This window comes from Myotis myotis, unplaced genomic scaffold, assembly GCF_014108235.1.
Source record: "Myotis myotis isolate mMyoMyo1 unplaced genomic scaffold, mMyoMyo1.p scaffold_m19_p_17, whole genome shotgun sequence".
In the NCBI taxonomy this organism is placed as follows: domain Eukaryota; kingdom Metazoa; phylum Chordata; class Mammalia; order Chiroptera; family Vespertilionidae; genus Myotis; species Myotis myotis.
Window position 1 is genome coordinate 19624115 of NW_023416321.1, and position 20037 is coordinate 19644151.

General features: G+C 42.9%; 1 protein-coding gene across 5 annotated transcripts; it reads right to left on the reverse strand.

Moving 5' to 3' along the window:
• Nucleotides 1–7616: 7616 nt before the first annotated feature.
• Nucleotides 7617–18253, reverse strand: METTL2A (methyltransferase like 2A). Of its 5 annotated transcripts, none has more exons than XM_036340540.1 (9): nt 18123–18253; nt 17831–17922; nt 15859–16217; nt 14025–14074; nt 13640–13700; nt 12458–12597; nt 10602–10708; nt 8900–8965; nt 7617–8219 (listed from the first exon to the last, which is right to left on the reverse strand). In XM_036340540.1, exons 1-9 carry the CDS (start codon nt 18215–18217, stop codon nt 8062–8064), a joined length of 1128 nt encoding a protein of 375 aa, XP_036196433.1. In that variant the 5' UTR covers nt 18218–18253; the 3' UTR covers nt 7617–8061. The 5 variants fall into 5 exon arrangements, with proteins under 5 accessions (XP_036196433.1, XP_036196434.1, XP_036196437.1 ...); XM_036340541.1 differs by having other exon boundaries at nt 17752–17922; nt 18123–18235; XM_036340542.1 differs by lacking the exons at nt 7617–8219; nt 8900–8965 and adding an exon at nt 8972–9136.
• Nucleotides 18254–20037: the final 1784 nt, after the last annotated feature.

The following is a 20037-nucleotide window of genomic DNA, read 5'->3' on the forward strand; positions in this document are numbered from 1 at the left end:
TCTGAAACAGCCACGATCCTGCCCACTGGCTGCTCTTCTGGTAAATGGCTTTTTGTGTGAAATTCCATCCCTTTCGCCAGATACCCCGTTTCATCCACCGGGAAAAACCCTTCATCCTCCAAGACCCTGCCGCAGGGTTACCTGCTCTGTGACAGCCTCCCCAAGAAGTCCCGTCCTTCTGTGCTCCAGGGAAATGCAGTCATAGCAAGAAGCATATACATAGAAAGTATTTCCATTAGAACAATGTTAAAAGGCTGGATTTCATTCCTCAGTGCCCCAAATGTTACCGTGCCAAACTCCTTACCTATTGATATTTCTCCCACAGATTGCCTCTCGTGCATACAGAAATGCTAAAGACTTCACACACCATTCTTCCCACACATATGTTTCCCTGAGACAGCGTGGCTTGGGCAGAGGAGAGCTGGAGTGAAGCATTCGCCCACATCTACCTCCATCAGCTCTGCCCTTCTGCCTGGAAGGCCAATGCCCATTGAGGGCCTGGCCACATTGTGACTTTCATGGGGCCTGGGCACTTATGCTTTCATGGGCTCATTCCTCCATTAAAATACTTATATATTTAGAATCTTTTTCTCTCCTCTTTTTGTATATTTTATAATCTTGTTGATATAAAAACAAACAATCTAGGCTGCCTTCATGATCACATATTCATTACTATCATATTCATTTTTGTTCTGGATTTAAAATAACTTAAAATGAAAACATTTTCCAGGGTCCCTAAAGACAGTGTGTGCCCCAGGCACTGCACCCCAATGGAGAAGCTGACCCTGACTGAAGGCACTGGAAACCTCCCTCCTCACTGCTCGAGTCCCCCGAGAAGAAATGGAGATTAGTGTTTTCTGTTACAACCTTATCAAGACTCACTCAATAACATGTCTTTATTCTCTCCAGGCAAAAATTGCCAAGGGACATACCATTGATCCATTTGCTAAATACACAACATATAACAAAGTGTGTCTTACACAAATGAGTCTTGTAAATGTAGAGTTGCCCAGAGAGGTTGGCATTTGATGTGATTTTCTGCAAGGAGTTAGGGTTGTGTGATGGGGCCCACTAGGGCTGAAGGATTATTATTACTGTTTATATCTGATTCATAGTTAAGGAAACTGAAAACCAGAGGAATTTATTAACTGGGCCAAGATGACACAGAGAACAAATGAAATGGCAACTCCAGGATTTCAACTCCAGTCTGTGCTCTTAGGAGCTGCTTTGGACAGATTGAGTTTGAGGTACCAAAGGGCTTTCAGGGGAGAGAATTATCCAGGAAGTATTTAGATAAACTAGTTCAAGAGTTAAGTGAGACTTTAGCTTGCAATATATTTGGGAATTATCTGAGTATTGGTGGCATTTAAAGATTCAAAGATCAGCTCATTCATTCCTTTGCAGTCTCTCTATACGATGGGGTCCAGGCCAGTGGGCTTTCCTAGTATTATTTCTGCATCTTTCAACCATCCTGATCGGGCCTCCTGCTTCAGGGAGCTGTGCAGCCTTGTTCTCTTGCTGGACCTCACCCTATTATTTCCCAGGTATGCCTGGTTTCTGGGAAACATTTTGAGGTCACCTTCTGTCCAAAGACCCGGGGCTATCAGCTCTGGCCCTACTATTTTTCACTGGATTAGATGACAGAATTTGACTTTTCCTCACTTTGACGCCTGATACTGTCTACAGACCAAGCTTCTAGGTGACATTCTATGCACTCACCCACCCAGCAAATATTTATTGAACACCTACTATGTGCCAGACACCATTGTAAGTACCGAGGATACAATTGTGCACAAAGTAAACCAAGTCCCTGACCCCAAAGATCTTATAGTCTAGAGGCAGGAGGCAGACAATCAGAACAGTGCTACATGTCATGAGGAAGATAAAGCCACATGATGTAATATGACTGAGGGATAGTGGAGACACTGGTCAAGGGTATCAGCAGCGAAGAACTCTGGGCCTTCAGAGCTAAGTTATGGTCACCTCTCCAACCGGCCTGAGGAGCAGAGAGAAGGTCCTTAGAGAGCCTTGGGTAGCGGGGTGAGTACACACTTCCCAGGGTTGTCCTGAGGCCCGTCTACATTTCTGCCCCGGTGGTCACAAGACCCTGTCCCCTACTTTGTGTTTTCTCATTTAAGTCAGATTGAGTTGCTGATTCTTGCAACCAGAACCCTGTACTCTGTGGTCTTCTGAAATTAAATGCAAACCATGTGTCAGTGGGTATCTCAAGAGGTGGGAGGGTACTGAGCAGGGCAGTCCTCATTCATGAGCTCCAACCAAGGGCCAGGTGCTGTGCTAAGTGTTGAGAATACAGAGTTCCCCCAAGGAGCTCATCATTTAGCAAGCTCCACTGAGCGTCAGCCTTAATCACACAATATACAGAGTAATGGGAAGCAAGGATGAGGAGGGTGTGTGTGTGTGGGGGGGCTTACCGAGGGCAGGGTACAGGGTACGTCAGGGCTTCCTCCAGTCCTGCTCATCCCCTTGGAGGTGTTTTTCTAACATGTTATTGCTGATTAATGTTTAAAATATGACTCTTTCTAAGGATATTTTAAGATTTTATGAAGAAATCCAAACCCAGAGAAAGAAAGATGGGGAATGAATCAATGCAATTTGGGGCTCATCTCAGGAAGAAAATGCCAACCTTGAGCTTTTGGTCAAGACTTCTGGCTATTGTATCTTAGGGTCCCCCACTGGAGCATAGGATCTGATTGTGGCTACCTGTCATATAACTTGGTCACACAGTGCAGTCCACTAACTATAGTCTAGAGCAGCGGTTCTCAGCCTGTGGGTCGCGACCCCTTTGGAGGTCGAACGACCCTTTCACAGGGGTCGCCTAAGACCATCGGAAAACACATATATAATTACATAGTTTTTTGTGATTAATCACTATGCTTTAATTATGTTCAATTTGTAACAATGAAATTGGGGGTGACCACAACATGAGGAACTGTATTAAAGGGTCGCGACATTAGGGAGGTTGAGAACCACTGGTCTAGAACCTAGAAATTCATTGAAATAAAGTGAGGTGGCTGTTTATCTACCATTTCCGTGTTTTTACTAGCAAAATTCACCGCCAGGACTTCTTCCACCTCTCAAATCATAACCTGCACACAAAATTAAGACACATACAGAAATCTGTTATGCATTGATGCAGCCAGGCTCTGAAAATAGCAGCTGCAGCCACAAACCGAAGAACGGGCCTTTGTGAAGAGTGAAAGAAGCTGTTTGTCCTGAGCTCATCTTGTAAGCTACAGATAGAATTCCCCACTATTACTAAAGTAACATCTTTAAGCAAAGAGAGGAATCAAATAGAGGAAAATAGGATGTCTTAGTCCATTAAACTTGCCTTTCCTACTAAGGTTCCAAGGCCCTAATTTTCCAATCAGAGCCCAAGAGAGTATGAACTTACATGAAGGCAGGTAGCAGACCATTACAAAGCATAAGTTTGACGGCATTAGCAGAGGCCCGGGTCAAATTAAAGTACAAAAAATCGGAGATGAATCACTTTCGTGGTGTAAAGACCTATGCTCTCTGGGTGATCATGTTACACCCTGACCCTGAACACCACCTTCAGGAACATGGATCCACTCAATGGCTACAATGCACCTGTTTAAAATTAAATTGTCTCTCATTTTTCAAACAACATTGAACTTGATCTCCTCAGCCAAATTAACACTACTTAGGAAGATCAGTCAGTTTCAGAAACACTTCTCTATTAGACTTGAATCTAAACCACACAACTTCCTGAGCAGTTTCACACGTGGAGCTACCTTCCCAGCCAACAGTGCACTTTTTATTTTGCATTAAAAATATCAAAAGAAGCCGTTCGGAGTCAGCCTGGTAGTCCAGTCTGTTTGAGTGGCACTAAGGTCATACTTTAATCTACTCTGACCATGTTTAATTGTCCTCTGTTCATCATTAGCAATTCCATGGCTGAAAAATTATGCAAAGTCCCTTAGGGAGTTCAAGTTAGCCTGACATAATCAGGGAGCTTAGCATATGGCAGAGAAGAAAAGGGACCACGGTCAGGAAAAGGCTCATCTGTTTTACCTAAGCCGAAGGCTAAGTCAGATGCCAGGAAAATGGAATAAAAACTGTTCTTATTGCCCGGCCAGGCTGCTCAGTGGTTGAGTGTTGACCTATGAACCAGGAGATCATGGTTGATCCCCCGTCAGGGCACATGACCGGGTTGCGGGCTCGATCCCCAGTAGGGGGCATGCAGGAGGCAGCGAATTGATGATTCTGTCTCATCAATGATGTTTCTATCTCTTTCTTCCTCTCCCTCCCTCTTTGAAATCAATAAAAATATATTAAAACAATTAAATAAACAAAAAAACCTGTTTCTATTGCTCTGGCCAGTGTGGCTCAGTTGGTCAGGTGTCATCGTGTGCACCAAAAGGTTGCCAGTTCAATTCCAGTTTAGGGTACATGCTCAGGTTGCGGTCTTAATTCCCAGTAGAAGGTGTGCAGGAGGCAGCAGATAATGTTTTGCTCTCACATTTAAAAAAAATATATTTTTATTGATTTCAAAGAGGGAGAGAGAGAATCATCAACTGGCTGCCTCCTACATTCCCCACACTCGGATCAAGTCTGCAACCCAGGCATGTGCCCTGGCCGGAACTGAATTGTGATCTCCGGTTCATAGGTTGACGCCCAACCACAGAGCCATGCCGGCTGAGCTCTGCTCTCACATAGGTTTCTCTCTCTAAAAATCAATTTAAAAATCTTAAAAACCCCAAAACTGTTTCTGTAGCTTTGAAATGCTTTGGAGCAGTGGTTCTCAACCTTCCTAATGCCGAGACCCTTTAATACAGTTCCTCATGTTGTGGTGACCCCCAACCATAAAATTATTTTCGTTGCTACTTCGTAACTGTAATTTTGCTACTGTATGAATCGTAATGTAAATATCTGACATGCAGGATGTATTGTCATTGTTACAAATTGAACATAAAGCATAGTGATTAATCACAAAAACAATATGTAATTATATATGTGTTTTCCGAAGGTCTTAGGCGACCCCTGTGAAAGGGTCATTCAACCCCCAAAGGGGTCGCGACCCACAGGTTGAGAACCGCTGCTTTAGCGGGTCTTCAGTGGACCATGAGTTAATGCATCTGTTCTTCATTACAAAAGATAAATGAAATACCATCCCAGTGATTCAGTCTTTTCCTTTTAAATACATTCCTTGCAACAAAAAGATGGGAGCTCCCTTCCACATTTTTTACATTCATCAGGTGAAGCCAACCAAGGTAGATGTTAGCACAGGGGCAGAGAGGTGGTGGCCTCTGGGGGCACAGGACCCAGGGCAGGGTGAGGAGGGTGTCTGTGTAAGTGGTGGCAACAGTGGCTTGGAGTTGGGAATCAGAGCCCTAGAGAGGTGTGGGCGTTTATGTGTGGGCAGTGGCAAAAGAATGATTGGTCCAATACAATGTGGATCATGGGAGTTTGGAATTATTGGAAAAGGGAATTGCAAGTACAGAGAGGGAGAATCAAAACTAGAATAAACTCTGTGGTGCTGGATTGAAATCAAAGGTATTGATCTGAACTGATGGTTTTCAATATATTTAAGTACAGAAACATAGATGTGAGTGTATGTATAGGTACATACATATATCCCTCAGCATCACCCACTTAGGTGGCCTGGGAACAGGAACACCACAATAGCAATGAGCACACTTAGCTTGGCTTCTAAATACCTCTCTCCACTAAAGAAACATCACTCCTTGGGGGAGATGGCTGATTCAGACTGGGGCAGAAAAAGTACAAGATGAGCCTGGGACAACTTGTGCTTGAAGTGCTCAAAGAGTGACTGGGACACATCGAAAGGTTACAGAAGCACTTGAAGGAGCTCCTGCTGGCCGAATCTAGGACAATATGAACATTAAAATATTATAGTAGCCCGGCCGGCGTGGCTCAGTGGTTGAGTATCAACCTATGAACCAGGAGGTCACGGTTCGATTCTTGGTCAGGGCACATGCCTGGGTTTGCTGGCTGGATCCCCAGTGGGGGCATGCAAGAGGCAGCCATTCAATGATTCTCTCTCATTAGTGATGCTTTCTCTCTCTTCCTCTCTGAAATCAATAAAACATATATTTTAAAAAATATGATAGTACGATAGTATACAACCATTGAATAAAAAAGAAACCCGTGAGTCCATATTAAATAAAAGGATGAGAAAATAAAGTCTTCCTTATAGACACCAACCAATAAAGATAGGAGTAACGGGGTTAGAATCTCTATGCGACCACCATCATAGAGTAGTAATCAGGCAAGAAACAGCAAGATGCTGAAACCGGGGGATAAAGTTTGGTGAGGAATGGGTATTTGTAGTCTCAAAACACTCCCCTACAAAGTATTTACTGGTAATTTTTCGTGGAGAATCCCCACAGACACCACCTCAATTAAATAATCAAGGTTAGCATCACCAATGGAGTAATTAAAAAGCATGCATCCTAACAGGAAGGAATGGGAGCAGCACGGCATTACCTGATATTCCTGCCAAAAAGGTAGAACAAATCATGAAGTATCAACAAATCCAATTTGTGGGGCCCTCTGCAAAATAGCCTGTAATCTTCAAATGTCAAGGTTATGAAAACAAGCTTGAAGGAGGCTGAGACATGACTACCAAGTGCAACAAAGTGGGTTTTTAAAAAATGAAGTGATAAAGGCCATATTGGGACCATTGGGAAAACTTGGTTATCTGTGGGTAACAGTGTTTCCATGTCAACTTCTACTTCTGATAGACTTATTTGGTGATATAGGAGAATGTCTTACAACAGGAATTACATCCTCTTAAAAGTGATTCAGGAAAAAAGTGACTCTTCTTGTAACATTCTTGGTACTATACTTTTCTGTAAGTTTGGAATTATTTTAAAAATTGCTTGTCTTTTCACATATAAAATAAAACAAGTATGAAAATATCTAAGTTTAATTTGAAACTCCAAAATGTAGGAATGAGGAATTGACATTTTTTATTTGGTAAAATTAAGAATATATAATGCCCTGGCCAGTGTTCTCAGTGGTTAGAGTGTTGGCTGGAGCACAGAGGGGTTGCGGGTTCGGGCACTTTATCTGGGTTGCAGGTTTGATCCAGGATGCATTCAGGAGGCAACCAATCCATGTGTGTGTGCCTCACCCTCCCTCCCTTCCTTCCACTCTCTCTAAATATTAATGGAAAAATATCCTAGGGTGAGGATAAAAGAAAAAAAAAAAAGGAATACCAAAGGTATTGGTGTTGCTTAGTGGTTGAGCATCAACCTATGAACCAGGAGATCATGGTTCGACTCCTGGTGGGGTCACATGCCTAGGTTGTGGGCTCAATTCACAGTAGGAAGCATGCAGGAAGCAGCTGATGATTCTCTCTCATCATTGATATTTCTATCTTTCTCCTTCCCTCTCTTTGAAATCAATAAAAACATATTTTAAAAAAATGTAACATCATATAACTTATAGACCACAAGAGAAAAACATGTAAAAATAATAACTGAAAATAAGCAGAACATAAAAAAAGGTAACACTGATGACAATCGCATTCAGAAGTGAAGTGGCTAAAATAAAGTTCTCTCAATTCCTTTTGTGTCAAACATTTAAGAACACAATAAAAAATAACGCAATTTTGCTAAAAATGAAGATCCTTTTAATTTTTGGACACAGGTTACTCAGAGAAGGGAAAAGTGCTTAAAACACCTTGGAACCAGGTATTTGTATTTCAAATAACTTAATGAAACATACAGTCAAATGGCACTTTATCATACATGATACTTGCACACGGAAATAATTTCTTGATGCCTTTAAAATTCCCAATTTCCATGAATACTTCGGTTATTAAGATACTATAAAGTGGCAAGAAAGATTTTTTGAGATCTCAAAGTAAGAACAAGCTGGAGGAAAGTATACATTAAAGGGCTTCACAAATAGAAAGCGTGATTGTTTGAATCTTGATAAAAGTAACTTTTTCCTAGGTCCAAGGCTCAAGTTTGTTTGATTCCTTGCACTGTCCAACATCAACAAGACACCAGTTGTGAATATTCTGTTAAAAAGCCAAGGAGCCCCATCCTGTCAGGAGCCAGTGTTGGCCAGAAGAGGTTTGCGATATTTGCACTGAATCCAAACTCGGTACATTGTCAGCTGTTTCCCTCGGTTCACTTGCAATCGGCGATCCACCAGGTTCTGAACCTTTTCCAGTCCAGCAGTCGTGAAAAGTGTGTCCAGTTCATCTAGTTTGGAAAATAGATGTTTATGTATTATGGAACCCGAAGGGAGAGCTTCTCTAAGAGTCAGCTGATAGGGAGGAGTTTTCAAGAAGGGCTCTATGAATACCTTAAAATTACATGTAAAGATTTACCTATATGTCTGTGAAAGTCCTTTTTTTGTTTGTTTTTAAGAAGAGAGATTCTATCACTTTAACCAGGGGCTCAGAAAAATATGTGATCTGACAAAGGTCCCAGCAATGGGGTGTTCTTAAGGCACTGGTGGAGAAGGAAACTGCAGCTGGGCGAGCAGCAGGGGCGAGCAGCAGGGGAGAGCAGTTCAGAGTGATATCTGGAACCCAGTGAATGGTGAGTTCCCCTAACTAAGGTGCATCTCAGGCACAACCCAGATTAGAGGGTGAAACAGCTGCCCTGGAGTCTTGCAAAATGGGCTAATTTCCCGGTTTTGAACAATGTGACAGAGAGGAAGGGCAGATAGCAGAAGAACAAGGTGGAGGACTGAAGACGTATGAGCTGAGCCTATCTGGAGAACAGTGAGCAGTTCAGGTTGGCTGTGAGGGACGGGAAAGGACAGGAAAAGGTTGTAAAAAGTAGGAAGGCCAGATGACCCTACTTCTGGAAGTCCACCGAGGAACACTTAATATACTTTGGAAGTATTGACATAAAGATGAGTGTTGTTTCCATACCTTGTGTGAAGAAGTAAACTCTGGTGCCATCACCTCTCACATAGAAATTTTCAGATAGACACTGACCTGCAGAGCAATGTGGCAAAAATCAGAGAAACTTTAAAGCACTTCCTTAAATTTCATTGTCAATCAAATGCACACCACAGACCATCTTCCTGGGCAGAGAACAGAATTCTTCCTTGCTTATACTTGGTACTTTGCAGGGATCTACAATTTTTCTTCTACAAAGGAATGGTGCTTTGGAGAAGAACAGCCAAAGGGAATAATCAAACTGCAGGCTAAGTAACTTATACATGTGACTCTCAGCTCCCTGGTTCTACAGTTCTGTTTCCTGCTGAAACAGGTTGTGTTTTCGCCTTTTCCCCCGATTAAATAAATACCATCCACTCTTTGTTAAAAAAAAGGGGGGGGGGGAGTGAGGAGGGAAGAAAAATAAAATAAATATCAAACAATATCGCTAAATTTAAGGATACCATTAAGTCTAAGCCACCAATACCATTTTGGTGAGTGTCATTTTGCATGTCTCTCCATGTGTCTACACACATATTCATATATATAACACATACTCTTTATATGTTAGACATGCTCTCCCTTCTGCTGCTAACTCCCGACTGTATATCAATTTAACACCCTGGTGTGTAATCCTTCACCTTTTGAATGTCAACATAATCTTACTTGCTTTACTTACCTACGTCTCTCTCCCCAGCTACTGTTACATGTGGGCTCAAGTCTGAAATACTCATCTGTGCACTGCTCTTCTCACTTGGAAATAAAATGGAACACCTCTTCCCAAGACCGGCAGCATGCCCCTATAGAGGCACTCACTTTGTTTCCAAGATATTGCTCATGTATGTATTATGGCTGGTTCTTGAAAAATTCCCAAAAGGACTGTTGGATTGAATAGATAATATAGGGTAGCTTTTTAAAAGGCCATAACAGAGTGGCCAGTGTGGCTCAGTGGTTGAGCATCGACCGATGAATCAGGAGGTCATTGCCTGGATTGCCGGTCCGGCAGGGCACATGCCAGGGTTTCAGGCTCGAACCCCAGTAGGAGGTGTGCAGGAGGCAGCCAATCAATGACTCTCTCTTATCACTGACATTTCCATCTCTCTCTCTTTCCCTTCCTTTCTGAAATCAATAAAATAAATAAATAAAAGGCCATAACAATTTGTTTTACCAGTAGTGGAGAAACATCTCTTTGAACCGGCCAGTAATAGGTTTAAGAACGGATATCTCATTGTTTCTTTTATTCCCTTGAAGTTTTGTTTTTGGCCATTTGAGTATGTTCTTCTGTGAACCAAGTCTAAAATACTCCTTCCCTGCTTTTTGGGTGGGGCACTGATCTTTTCCTTATCTGTTTGCCCAGAGTCCCCTGAAGAGCACAGACATTAAGTCTTTATCTGTTTTCTGCACCAAAAAGACTTGTCTTTTCACTTTTTAATGACATCATTTGCCATCACATTTAAAATTGTTTATGTAATCAAATGTCTTTTTCTAAAAATAGCTCTTTTAAAAGTAGCTGCCTTGGTTAAAAAGACCTCCCTAATACCTAGATTATACAAGCCTTCAAAAACAGACCATCCTTGTCATGTACGAAGTGGTTTTACATAGGAGGCTATAATTCTCGTGTCTATTCTGTCCCACTGACTTGTATGTCTATTCTGATGGCAAAACTATTGTTTTGATTATAGTAGCAAAATACCTTTTTTAAACCGAAGTTGAGCCATGTCATGGCGGCCATAGTCTCGCAGAAGCATCATCCCTCCAGGCTTCAAAAGCCTGCTCAGCCTACTGATAGCCTTCTGCATCCTGTGGGGTACAGGGAATGAAGATCAGGCCTCTTTAAAGATAAGGTTCCCTTTCTTTTTTTCTAAAAATATTTTTTATAAATTTCAGAGAGGAAGGGAGGGATAGAAACATCATTGATGAAAGAGAATCATCAATAGGCTGCTTCCTGCACGCCCCCTACTGGGGATGGAGCCCACAACCCAGGCATGTGCTCTGACAGGGAATGGAACCGTGACCTCGTAGTTCATAAGTGGACACTCAACCAGGTTGGGCAAGATTCCTTTTCCTTGCTGCATATTCTAAAAAGACCGTGGACTTCCTAGCCCTTGCTTTAGTCAGAAAGGGAGCACACATCCAAACTTCTGATGTGCCTTCTGGGGCCTGCTAATAACTGAGGATAACCTCCTTCTGTCTTAGGGCTCCACCATAGGAAAAGTGACACACACTGCCTGGCTCACTTCCTTCTCCTCCTGGGATTGCCTCCTGAAGAAGCCATCCCTGCCCTGTGCTCCCACCACCTGCTATGGGACTCTAGTGAACTCATCGTTCTTTCCCCTCTAGGCTCAAGCTGTTTGAATGCAGAGCTTTCCATTTGTTAAGACTGAACCTCAAGAACTTACAATTTACATGGTGACAGTCAGTATGCAAATGATAACTGAGCAGAGTGCTTCATATTTCCTACTGCACTTTTCATATTGAGGCGTGGTACAGGATCCTGCTTTTCTAACTTCAGAAGTATAAACACCACAAACTTACAAAAAACCACCTGAAAGTTTATTTAACTACTGAATAACTTATTTTTAACTTTAGTGCTGCATTTCAGTCCACGTAAGTTTTTTAAAGGTGTAGCATTTAAACTTCTGCAGTTACTAATGTTTTGAGCCATGCCAGGCACTTTAGGCTGTTCTGTATCTACTTTTACTGCACGCTCACAATATCCCTGTCAGGTCAGATGACTCAATGCTATTCTAGAGGAAACACGGGCTGGAGAAAATTAATCACTCCCCCGGGACTCCAACCAATACTGCTTCCTTGAGACGGTATTTTACTAGGAAGACAAGATGTCTATGTCGAGGCTTTAACGGTATCTTTTAGGGTACAGCAATTGTCTTTTACCTAAATTGATTTTATGAAATTCTACTATACTTGTTTTCCACAGAACTCAAGTATCAGAGAATAGCTGAGTTAGGCTTCACTGTACATTCTGTGCTGTTAATAAGCTTGGTTTATGCCCTGGCTGGGTAGCTCAGTTAGTTAACACAACATCCCAATATGCCAAGGTTGTGGGTTCAATCCCCGGTAAGGGCACATCCAAGAAGCAACCAATGAGTGTATAACTAAGTGGAATAAAGCAACATTTCTTTCTCTCTCCTTTCCCCTCTCTTTAAAATCAATAAAAAAAAAAGAGAGAGGAAAAAAAAAGTCTTGGTTCATTTGAAAAGGCCAATAATAAGATGTTGAAACAGCGTGCTATGAGATTATCAATATGAAATTTCTCCAAATACCCATTAAAGATGTCCCCCCCCCCATTCTTTGGGGATATTATACCATAAAAATGAAAAGAAGAATCCACCAATGAAGTCAATAAGCAGTTTTAGAGGCTGAAACAAAAGTTGGACTTCAAGACAAATTCAGGAAAACGGTTGAGATGCTTCTATCACTTCAGATGGAGAGGCTTCTTTCTGTCTGTCAGAACATTTATTTTTATTTAGGGCCCAACTGTGATATCAAGGTCCATGACTAAACCTTTGCTTTTTTTATACTACTTACTTGTCTGGAACAATCGCTGAAAGAACAAATATGAGGATGATAATATCAAGACTATCCCTGGGAATCGGGTAACGCTGATCTTCATCACACAAATCATGAACAAAGGCAAAACACCTTGCTGCATCATATGCTGAATTTGTCTGCAGATAATTGGAGGAGAGAGACAACACATGGGTTAGAAAATGTTCACAGAGCCTCAAGGTAAACTAATCTTGCTTTAAGTGTAACTGCAGTTACTTCCCTCTGAGGAATAGAGCTCTAATCATTAAGGCACACATTCCTTTTTTTGTTGTTGTTAATCCTCACTCGACGATTGATTTTTTGAGTGGGAGGGAAGGGGGGAGACACACAGAGAAAAACAGCAATGTGAAAGAGACACATCGATCGGTTGCCTCCCGGTTGGGGATCAAGCCTACAACCGAGGTACGTGCCCTTGACCAGAATCGAGCCCAGGACCCTTCAGTCCGCAGGCCAACGCTCTATCCACTGAGCCAAACCGGCTAGCAAAAGAGATTACCAGCTGGGCTGGGTTAACCAAGACCGGAGTCTTTGGTACAGTCATTCTGGTGAGGTTCTGAGAATACCTGAACAGGGTGGACTTGTAAGGAACTGGGAGGGGCAAGCATGTCGGGGCCATGTGCAAAACCAGGGAAAACCTACTACAGAAAGCTAGTCTGCAAAGAGAAAACTAATTTGAAAAAGGTAAGTGAGCACCGGGCAATGAGAGATAGGACACTATGAACTCGAGGGAGGTGTAGTGATGGAAGGGGCGGCAACGTCTCACTGGCCAGCCAACTTGCCTTGATATCGGACACCTCTTCAGGGCTGAGTTTCAGTCCTGGCTACACTTGATGCTCTTGGGTTCTATGACATTCCACTGTACTGGTTGAGTTTGTCTACATGTTTCTGCGACTTGTAACACAAAGAACTTTGGCTGAACAATCATCTCATTTCAATCCTTAAAAAATAAGTTAGGAGAGGTCATAAGAGCTGCCCAAAGTTACACAGCTGGCAAGTGGCAGACTCTGTATTTGTCTGACCCTTTCCTCTCCTCCAGGCTATTTCAGTAAATCTTTGACTTTTAGACCACAGTACAGTAAGGAAATAGCTAGAAACCATGATTTTTAGAAGACCCTTTCCCTTTAATCAGTGGAAATTACTGAAAGGAGCCACTGCACTTACCTTGACCAGTTGTATAGCTGTGGAAGAAAAATCACAACAGTAAACAAAGAGTCTTGGGTCACTGAAATGGGCAGAAAAAAAAACAGCAGAAGAATTACATTACCAACTGGATTATGTCTATCCTCTTTCCTGAGTAACAGGGTTAAACTATAACAGTACCATATATTAACAATGTAAAAGGTTTAAATCTCACTGATTTCCTTGATGACAAAGGTTAACATATAAATCAGATTAAGTCAAAACAATCTATAATTGGATAATGTAGAAATGCAAACCTCCTGTAACCTATGGCTCCTAATAACCAGTTATATTTGGTGTAAAACTTTTGATAAACAACCCCTCACTTTCCTCCTATTTGCTATCATAAACTTTACAACATACTTACTTGTTGGTTTGTAAAATTGGAAAGACTGTGTTTCCCACACCACAACCAACCTGCAGACAGAAATGAATTATTAATCACAGAACTTTCCAAATTAATTACAGAAGCTAGATAAATAATCAACAATAGATAATCTTGCCCACTTGTGTTAGGGATGATGTAGTGACCAGAGCTAAACAGTACCTATGATATTCCCTGACCTTGACCTCAGGAACACATACAGAAGTAGCATGGGCTTCTTCTTTTTTTATATATATATTTTATTAATTTTTTACAGAGAGGAAGGGGGAGGGATAGAGAGTTAGAAACATCGATGAGAGAGAAATGATCAGCTGCCTCCTGCACACCCTCTACTGGGGATGTGCCCGCAACCAAGGTACATGCCCTTGACCAGAATCGAACCTGGGACCCTTCAGTCCGCAGGCCGACGCTCTATCCACTAAGCCAAACCGGTTAGGGCAGCATGGGCTTTTATTAGCCGAAGTGTCTAGAAAAAAAAGGTACGGGCTGCTTTTACTTTTAAAAAAAAAATTCATTTATTGTTAACAGGGTTGCTTTTACTTTTTTTTTTTTTTAAATATATTTTATTGATATTTACAGAGAGGAAAGAAGAGAGATAGAGAGCTAGAAACATCGATGAGAGAGAAACATCGATCAGCTGCCTCCTGCACACTCCCCACTGGGGATGCGCCCGCAACCAAGGTACATGCCCTTGACAGGAACTGAACCTGGGACCCTTGAGTCCGCAGGCCGACACTCTATCCACTGAGCCAAACCGGTCAGAGCTGCTTTTACTTTTTGAATTCTAGTGAATGGTCCTGTAGATGAATTATTTTCATATTGAGCTCTACTATATCACAGAAAAACATTACTAATAGACTGGGAAAATTTAATGAAAAGGGAACCATGATTACAATGTCCTTAAATACAATAGACTGGGAAAATTTAATGAAAAGGGAACCATGATTACAATGTCCTTAAATACAGTACTGGGTGTGGCAATAATAAAAACAGTGACGATTTACTAAGGGCTTACTATGTGCCAGACACTATTCTTAACTATTTTACATAAACCATTTCAACACATCTTCAAAAAACTATGAGGGAACGAGGGAGGGAGAGAGAGAGAGTCAGAAGCCCCATTCTGCTTGGGGAGGGTAAGAGGTACAAGGTCATGCCACAGGACTCAATCTCAAGGCTAACCAGCTTCCAGTGGAGTAGGTAGTCATCATTTGTGAATTTACATTACAGCACCAATCTAGACACTTTTCCAGGTCTACCCTGGCCTCTGCAACACCATTAATAGAAGTTGCCTTGGGACCTGGGACTCTTCCAGATGGCAGGTGCAATACAACCTACAACTTTCAGATGCAATATGGTGTCCCAGGTAGTACCTCAGGTGATCTATCTTTGTTTGCCACAACCACCAAATATCTTGGTCTACATTTAGGGCATTTCAGTTAAAAAATGGAGGTGAGCCTGACCAGTGTGGCTCAGTGGTTGAGCATCAGCCCATGTACCAGGAGGTTGTTGGTTCAATTCCCAGTCAGGACACATGCCCTGATTGCGGGCTTGATCCCCAATAGGGGGCACGTAGGAGGCAGCCCATGGATGTTTCTCTCTCATCGGTGTTTCTATCTCTCTCTCCCTCTACCTTCCTTTCCCTGAAATCAATGGGGGAAAAAAATTTTTTGTTTTAATGGAGGTGATTCCTGGCCAACATAAGGGTCAAGTCTTCTGCAGACAGATGTCACTTTGTGGTCAGCCTCTCTATGCTGACCATGTGCACAACATTACAACTTTTCTAGCCTACTACCAGGACAAAAAGAAAAGTTACCTCGAGTATTCGGTAGGTGGCTGAGGATCCAGGAAACTCATCAGCAGAGATTTCCAAGTGACTGAGTTTCTGAGTTACCTTCTTTTCCACAGGAAGAGTCTGTGTTTTATGCCCAAGGCTGTTTGAAGAGCACCTGTGCTGTTCTTCTGTTATTAAACCGGGTCCATCCGCATTGCTCCTACATTCAGGCACTTCGCTCCTCTTATTCTCTGAGAGCAAATCCATCAAGTGATTTTGGTTCTGAATAGGTGCCAGCTCTGGGAATTCAGTGAAAAGCCAATGCCTGTCCTTGAAAAATCCATTTTCATGGATTTTGTAGAAGTCATTCCAATATTTGTGGGCATTAGTCTCATAATCAACTGTAAATGTTTAAGAAAAGATTTTAAGAACCATTTCTCAACATTTTATTTGTATCTACTGTCAATTGTCACCTTGCTTCATCAAATGTCATTTTATACTGAAAGTATCCTCAATTAGAGCCATAGTCTCAGAGATGGAGATCATTTAGTGCTAGACCTATCATATGTGAATTCCCTCCATACCTTGCCCTTCTATGGAGTCCAACTTCTGCCTAGGCACTTACTACCTATCAATTCTTCTCCCACATCTTTGGACGGCTCTTAGCTATCAGAAAATTCTAATGTTCAAAAAAAAAAAAATCTGTCTAATAACTTCTGGCCAAAAGGTCCCACCATTTCTCAGGACCATACAAAACAACTCTTTCGTGCTTGAGGGCAGTCATTTCCCCTCTAGATCTTCTTTTACAAGCTAAATATCCCAGGTTCTTCCGTTTGTCCCCCAATGTGAACTCAATGGTTTTGATACAGGCAGCTCTTCTTTAAATATGTTCCTTTGTCTGTGGTTCTCTAGAGTGTGGATACTGAAAATGGAAAGAAGGTAAGAGGAAAACAGAGAATGTTGACACGGAAAAAATGTCTTCAGCCGAGTAAAAGTTTCGACGACAGAAGACAGGATATATATACTAAAGAAGCGTGGACTGTTTAAAAGAAAGCTTGGAGGTGATCAAGCTTTGTTGAAGGTGATCAAGGGTGCTCTAGATTTCAGTTTTCTGCTCGTTGCCAATACAGGACCTTGACTAGTGTAGTAGAAGAATAAAAATCTAAGAAGTCGGGTTTTAGTTCCACCACTGCTACTACCATCTGCTTACCTCTGGGTAAGGCACTTCATGTCCTGGGGTCCAAGTTTCTTTAATTGTAAAAAGAGGTTATTGGGATCACATGATTTTCAAATTCTCTTTCACCTTTAACTTGCTCTGTCAAACTATGCAAGGTAAATATTTTGTAACTGGGATCTTCTAATTGTTGCACAGAACCCTTTCAACGGGAGCTACTCTCCAACTGCTAGTCCTACCTTCAATCATCTCTTAGGACACAGGCCCAACATAGAGTTTTAGCGTCTAGGAATATTTTGCAGTGAAATCATCCCCCTCTCCGGAAGCAGTCTCTTTTTCTTTGGCCAGACTTCTCTCCATTCCGTTTCTCCCATCTTTCCCTGGCAGGGGCCCCAAAGCCTCACAGCCAGTACACAAAGAAAAGACACATAATTCACCAGTCATTAGTCCCCTCTTCCAACATTTAGAACCCAACCACTTGATAGCTTCAGTGGTAACATTTCCTCAGGCAAAGTGTAATCATGCGGAAAATACATCCTCTAAAACAACCGTGGCGATTGCCAGAGGCCAGCCATATTAATACGGGTCTAGTCAACATAATTAAAAACGTAAGCACTAGAAAATAGTATCAACCCTCTTCCCCCCCAAAAAACAAAACACCCTCTATGCCCTAACATGACTTGACCGGGGTACCCCATTTCCATCCTTGCACATCTCCTGTTCTACCCCCGAGCCCAGCTGAACAAAAGGCTCTCGGCAACCTCGGGTGTCTGGCCTCCCGGAGGGCGCGTCCAGCAGGTCGCTGGGCGGTGGGATCCACTGAGAGACCCCGGGGCGCACCTTGCTTCTCCGGGCAAACCCGCTGGGTGCTGTTCTCCTGGACTTTCCTCTGCGCCGCCGCGGCCTGCTCTGCCGACCACTCCACATTGTCCCTGGGAGAATCAAACAGCCGCTCAGGGGCCTCGCGTCCCAGCTGCGGACAGGCTGAGTCGCCGGCCTCGGGACGCCCCTCCCCGGGGAGCGGAGCGCCTGGAAGGCAGCGGGACCCGTGGCTGCGGCCAGGGGCTCGGCGGGGCGCCCAGGGCGAGGGGCGGAGGGCGGGCCGCCGGCCGCACGGGGGCAGGGCGGTTACCAGGCATTGTGGTGGAAGACCCGCGCCGGGTCGCTCAGCAAGCGGCTCCCGAACTGCGGCCTCTTCGCGCCGGACTCCGGGCTGGAGTCTGCCATGATACCGGAGCCGGAAATACCTGCCGCTCCGTCACGCGAGAACTTCCTGCGGGCCACGCCCCCTTCCGGAGGCGCGGGGTCCGGGCGGGAAAAGAGGGGGCGGGGCGAGCCGGGTGGCCGGGGTCTGGGTGGCCTCTGGTGGACTCGCTTGGTGGCGAGAGGGCGGGAGACGTTCCACTGGAGCCCCCTTCCGATGCTGGGATCCAAAAGGTCCCCGTTGCACGCAGGTTGGAAGGCAATTCCACGGTAGAGCCGATTGGCAAAAGAATTGAGGAAGGTAGCTCGCAGCGGGAGGAAATAGGGCAATTTTCCAGCCTCTAGAATCAGCTTTTCATAGTGCGAAAAGCTATGAAATATCCATATACAATTTGGGGAGGAAGGGGGGTGGAATGGGGGAAGTATAGAAAATAAATAACCCAGGAGAACTTTAAAGTTTTTTTTTTTTATAACCTGTTTGAATTATCCATATCCAAGCTTATTTTGCACAGTCCAGAATCAGCCGTTGGGCAAACTACGGGCCGGATCCGCCCGTTTGAAATGAATAAAACTAAAAAAAAAAAAAGACCGTACCCTTTTATGTAATGATGTTTACTTTGAATTTATATTAGTTCACACAAACACTCCATCCATGCTTTTGTTCCGGCCCTCCGGTCCAGTTTAAGAACCCATTGTGGCCCTCGAGTCAAAAAGTTTGCCCACCCCTGGTCCAGATCATGCACAGATATAGTTTTGTGACATGAGTACATCTCAGCCTTACATTTCTATTTGGATAATTACTACACACCGATTCTCACAAGAGCCTAGAAGAAAGTAGGCTGTCAATAGAAGATAAAGCTAGTTGAGAAGATTTCCAGAAGAGGGATGACTACCATTTGGGAGAAGAGAAGGATTAGTGACTTGAGTAGAGCAGTACTAGACTTAGCACACGGGTAACCAGTGATCGTCTCCATTGCAGATTCTTCCCATAGTTAAAACTAAGGGGAGCCCTAGCCGGTTTGGCTCAGTGGATAGAGCGTCGGCCTTCGGACTTAAGGGTCCATGGTTCAATTCCCGTCAAGGGTACATGCCTTGATCCCCAATAGGGGGCGTGCAGGAGGCAGCCAATGAATGAGTCTCATCATTGATGTTTCTCTTCCTCTTCCTTCCTCTCTGAAATCAATAAAAATATATTTAAAAAGAAAAAAAAAAACCTAAGGGAAGCAATGAGATTCTTCTATACCTCGCCCACCAAAGAAATGGGAAAAATTCCCAGACTCTCTCTAGTCATCAAGAAAAATACACGAGTGAATAAAAAAGATAAGATAGTAAAGAACTTGTACTTTATTTGAAGACAAAAGACTCTTGCATTGTCAGTCTTTTGAAACAATTTGAACAAAACCTCCTTTCCAAATAAATACAAGCATTTCTATCTTTTCTCAAGGCTAGCTGTTTGCAGATATGATGGTTGGTTTATGCTTATTCTTGGCATCTTGTTCTCTCATCTACAGACTTTTTTTCTCTCCCTACACCAAAAGCTATTAGGGCTCAATTGCCTCACTTCGTAATTTCTTGCAGAGAGCTGACTTTTCAGTTACTTATGTTAGTTTCAATAATTGGAGTCATTTAAAATGTCAAACAAGTTGGGCCCTATTGATGATATGTTTTTTTTCAAAAAAATTTTAATTATTTTATTTTCCCCCATCACCTTTTATCCTCCTTGTATTCTTCCACCCCCACCCACACCCACACCCCATGAAATATTTTAAAGTATCCTAATACTTAACTTTCATACAATTATCTTTGACCTCTACAACTAATTTTTCTTCATCTTTTGAAGCACT

Bases quoted from the DNA above. Each gene is read 5' to 3' on its own strand.
- METTL2A (XM_036340540.1), bottom strand. From the start codon at position 18,217: ATGGCAGACTCCAGCCCGGAGTCCGGCGCGAAGAGGCCGCAGTTCGGG. The intron at 13,701-14,024 runs GTAAGTATGTTG...TGCCCATTTCAG, and splicing joins CCAATTTTACAAACCAACAA to TGACCCAAGACTCTTTGTTT. The intron at 8,966-10,601 runs GTATTTTGCTAC...ATTGCTCTGCAG, and splicing joins TCAACTTCGGTTTAAAAAAG to GTCAGTGTCTATCTGAAAAT.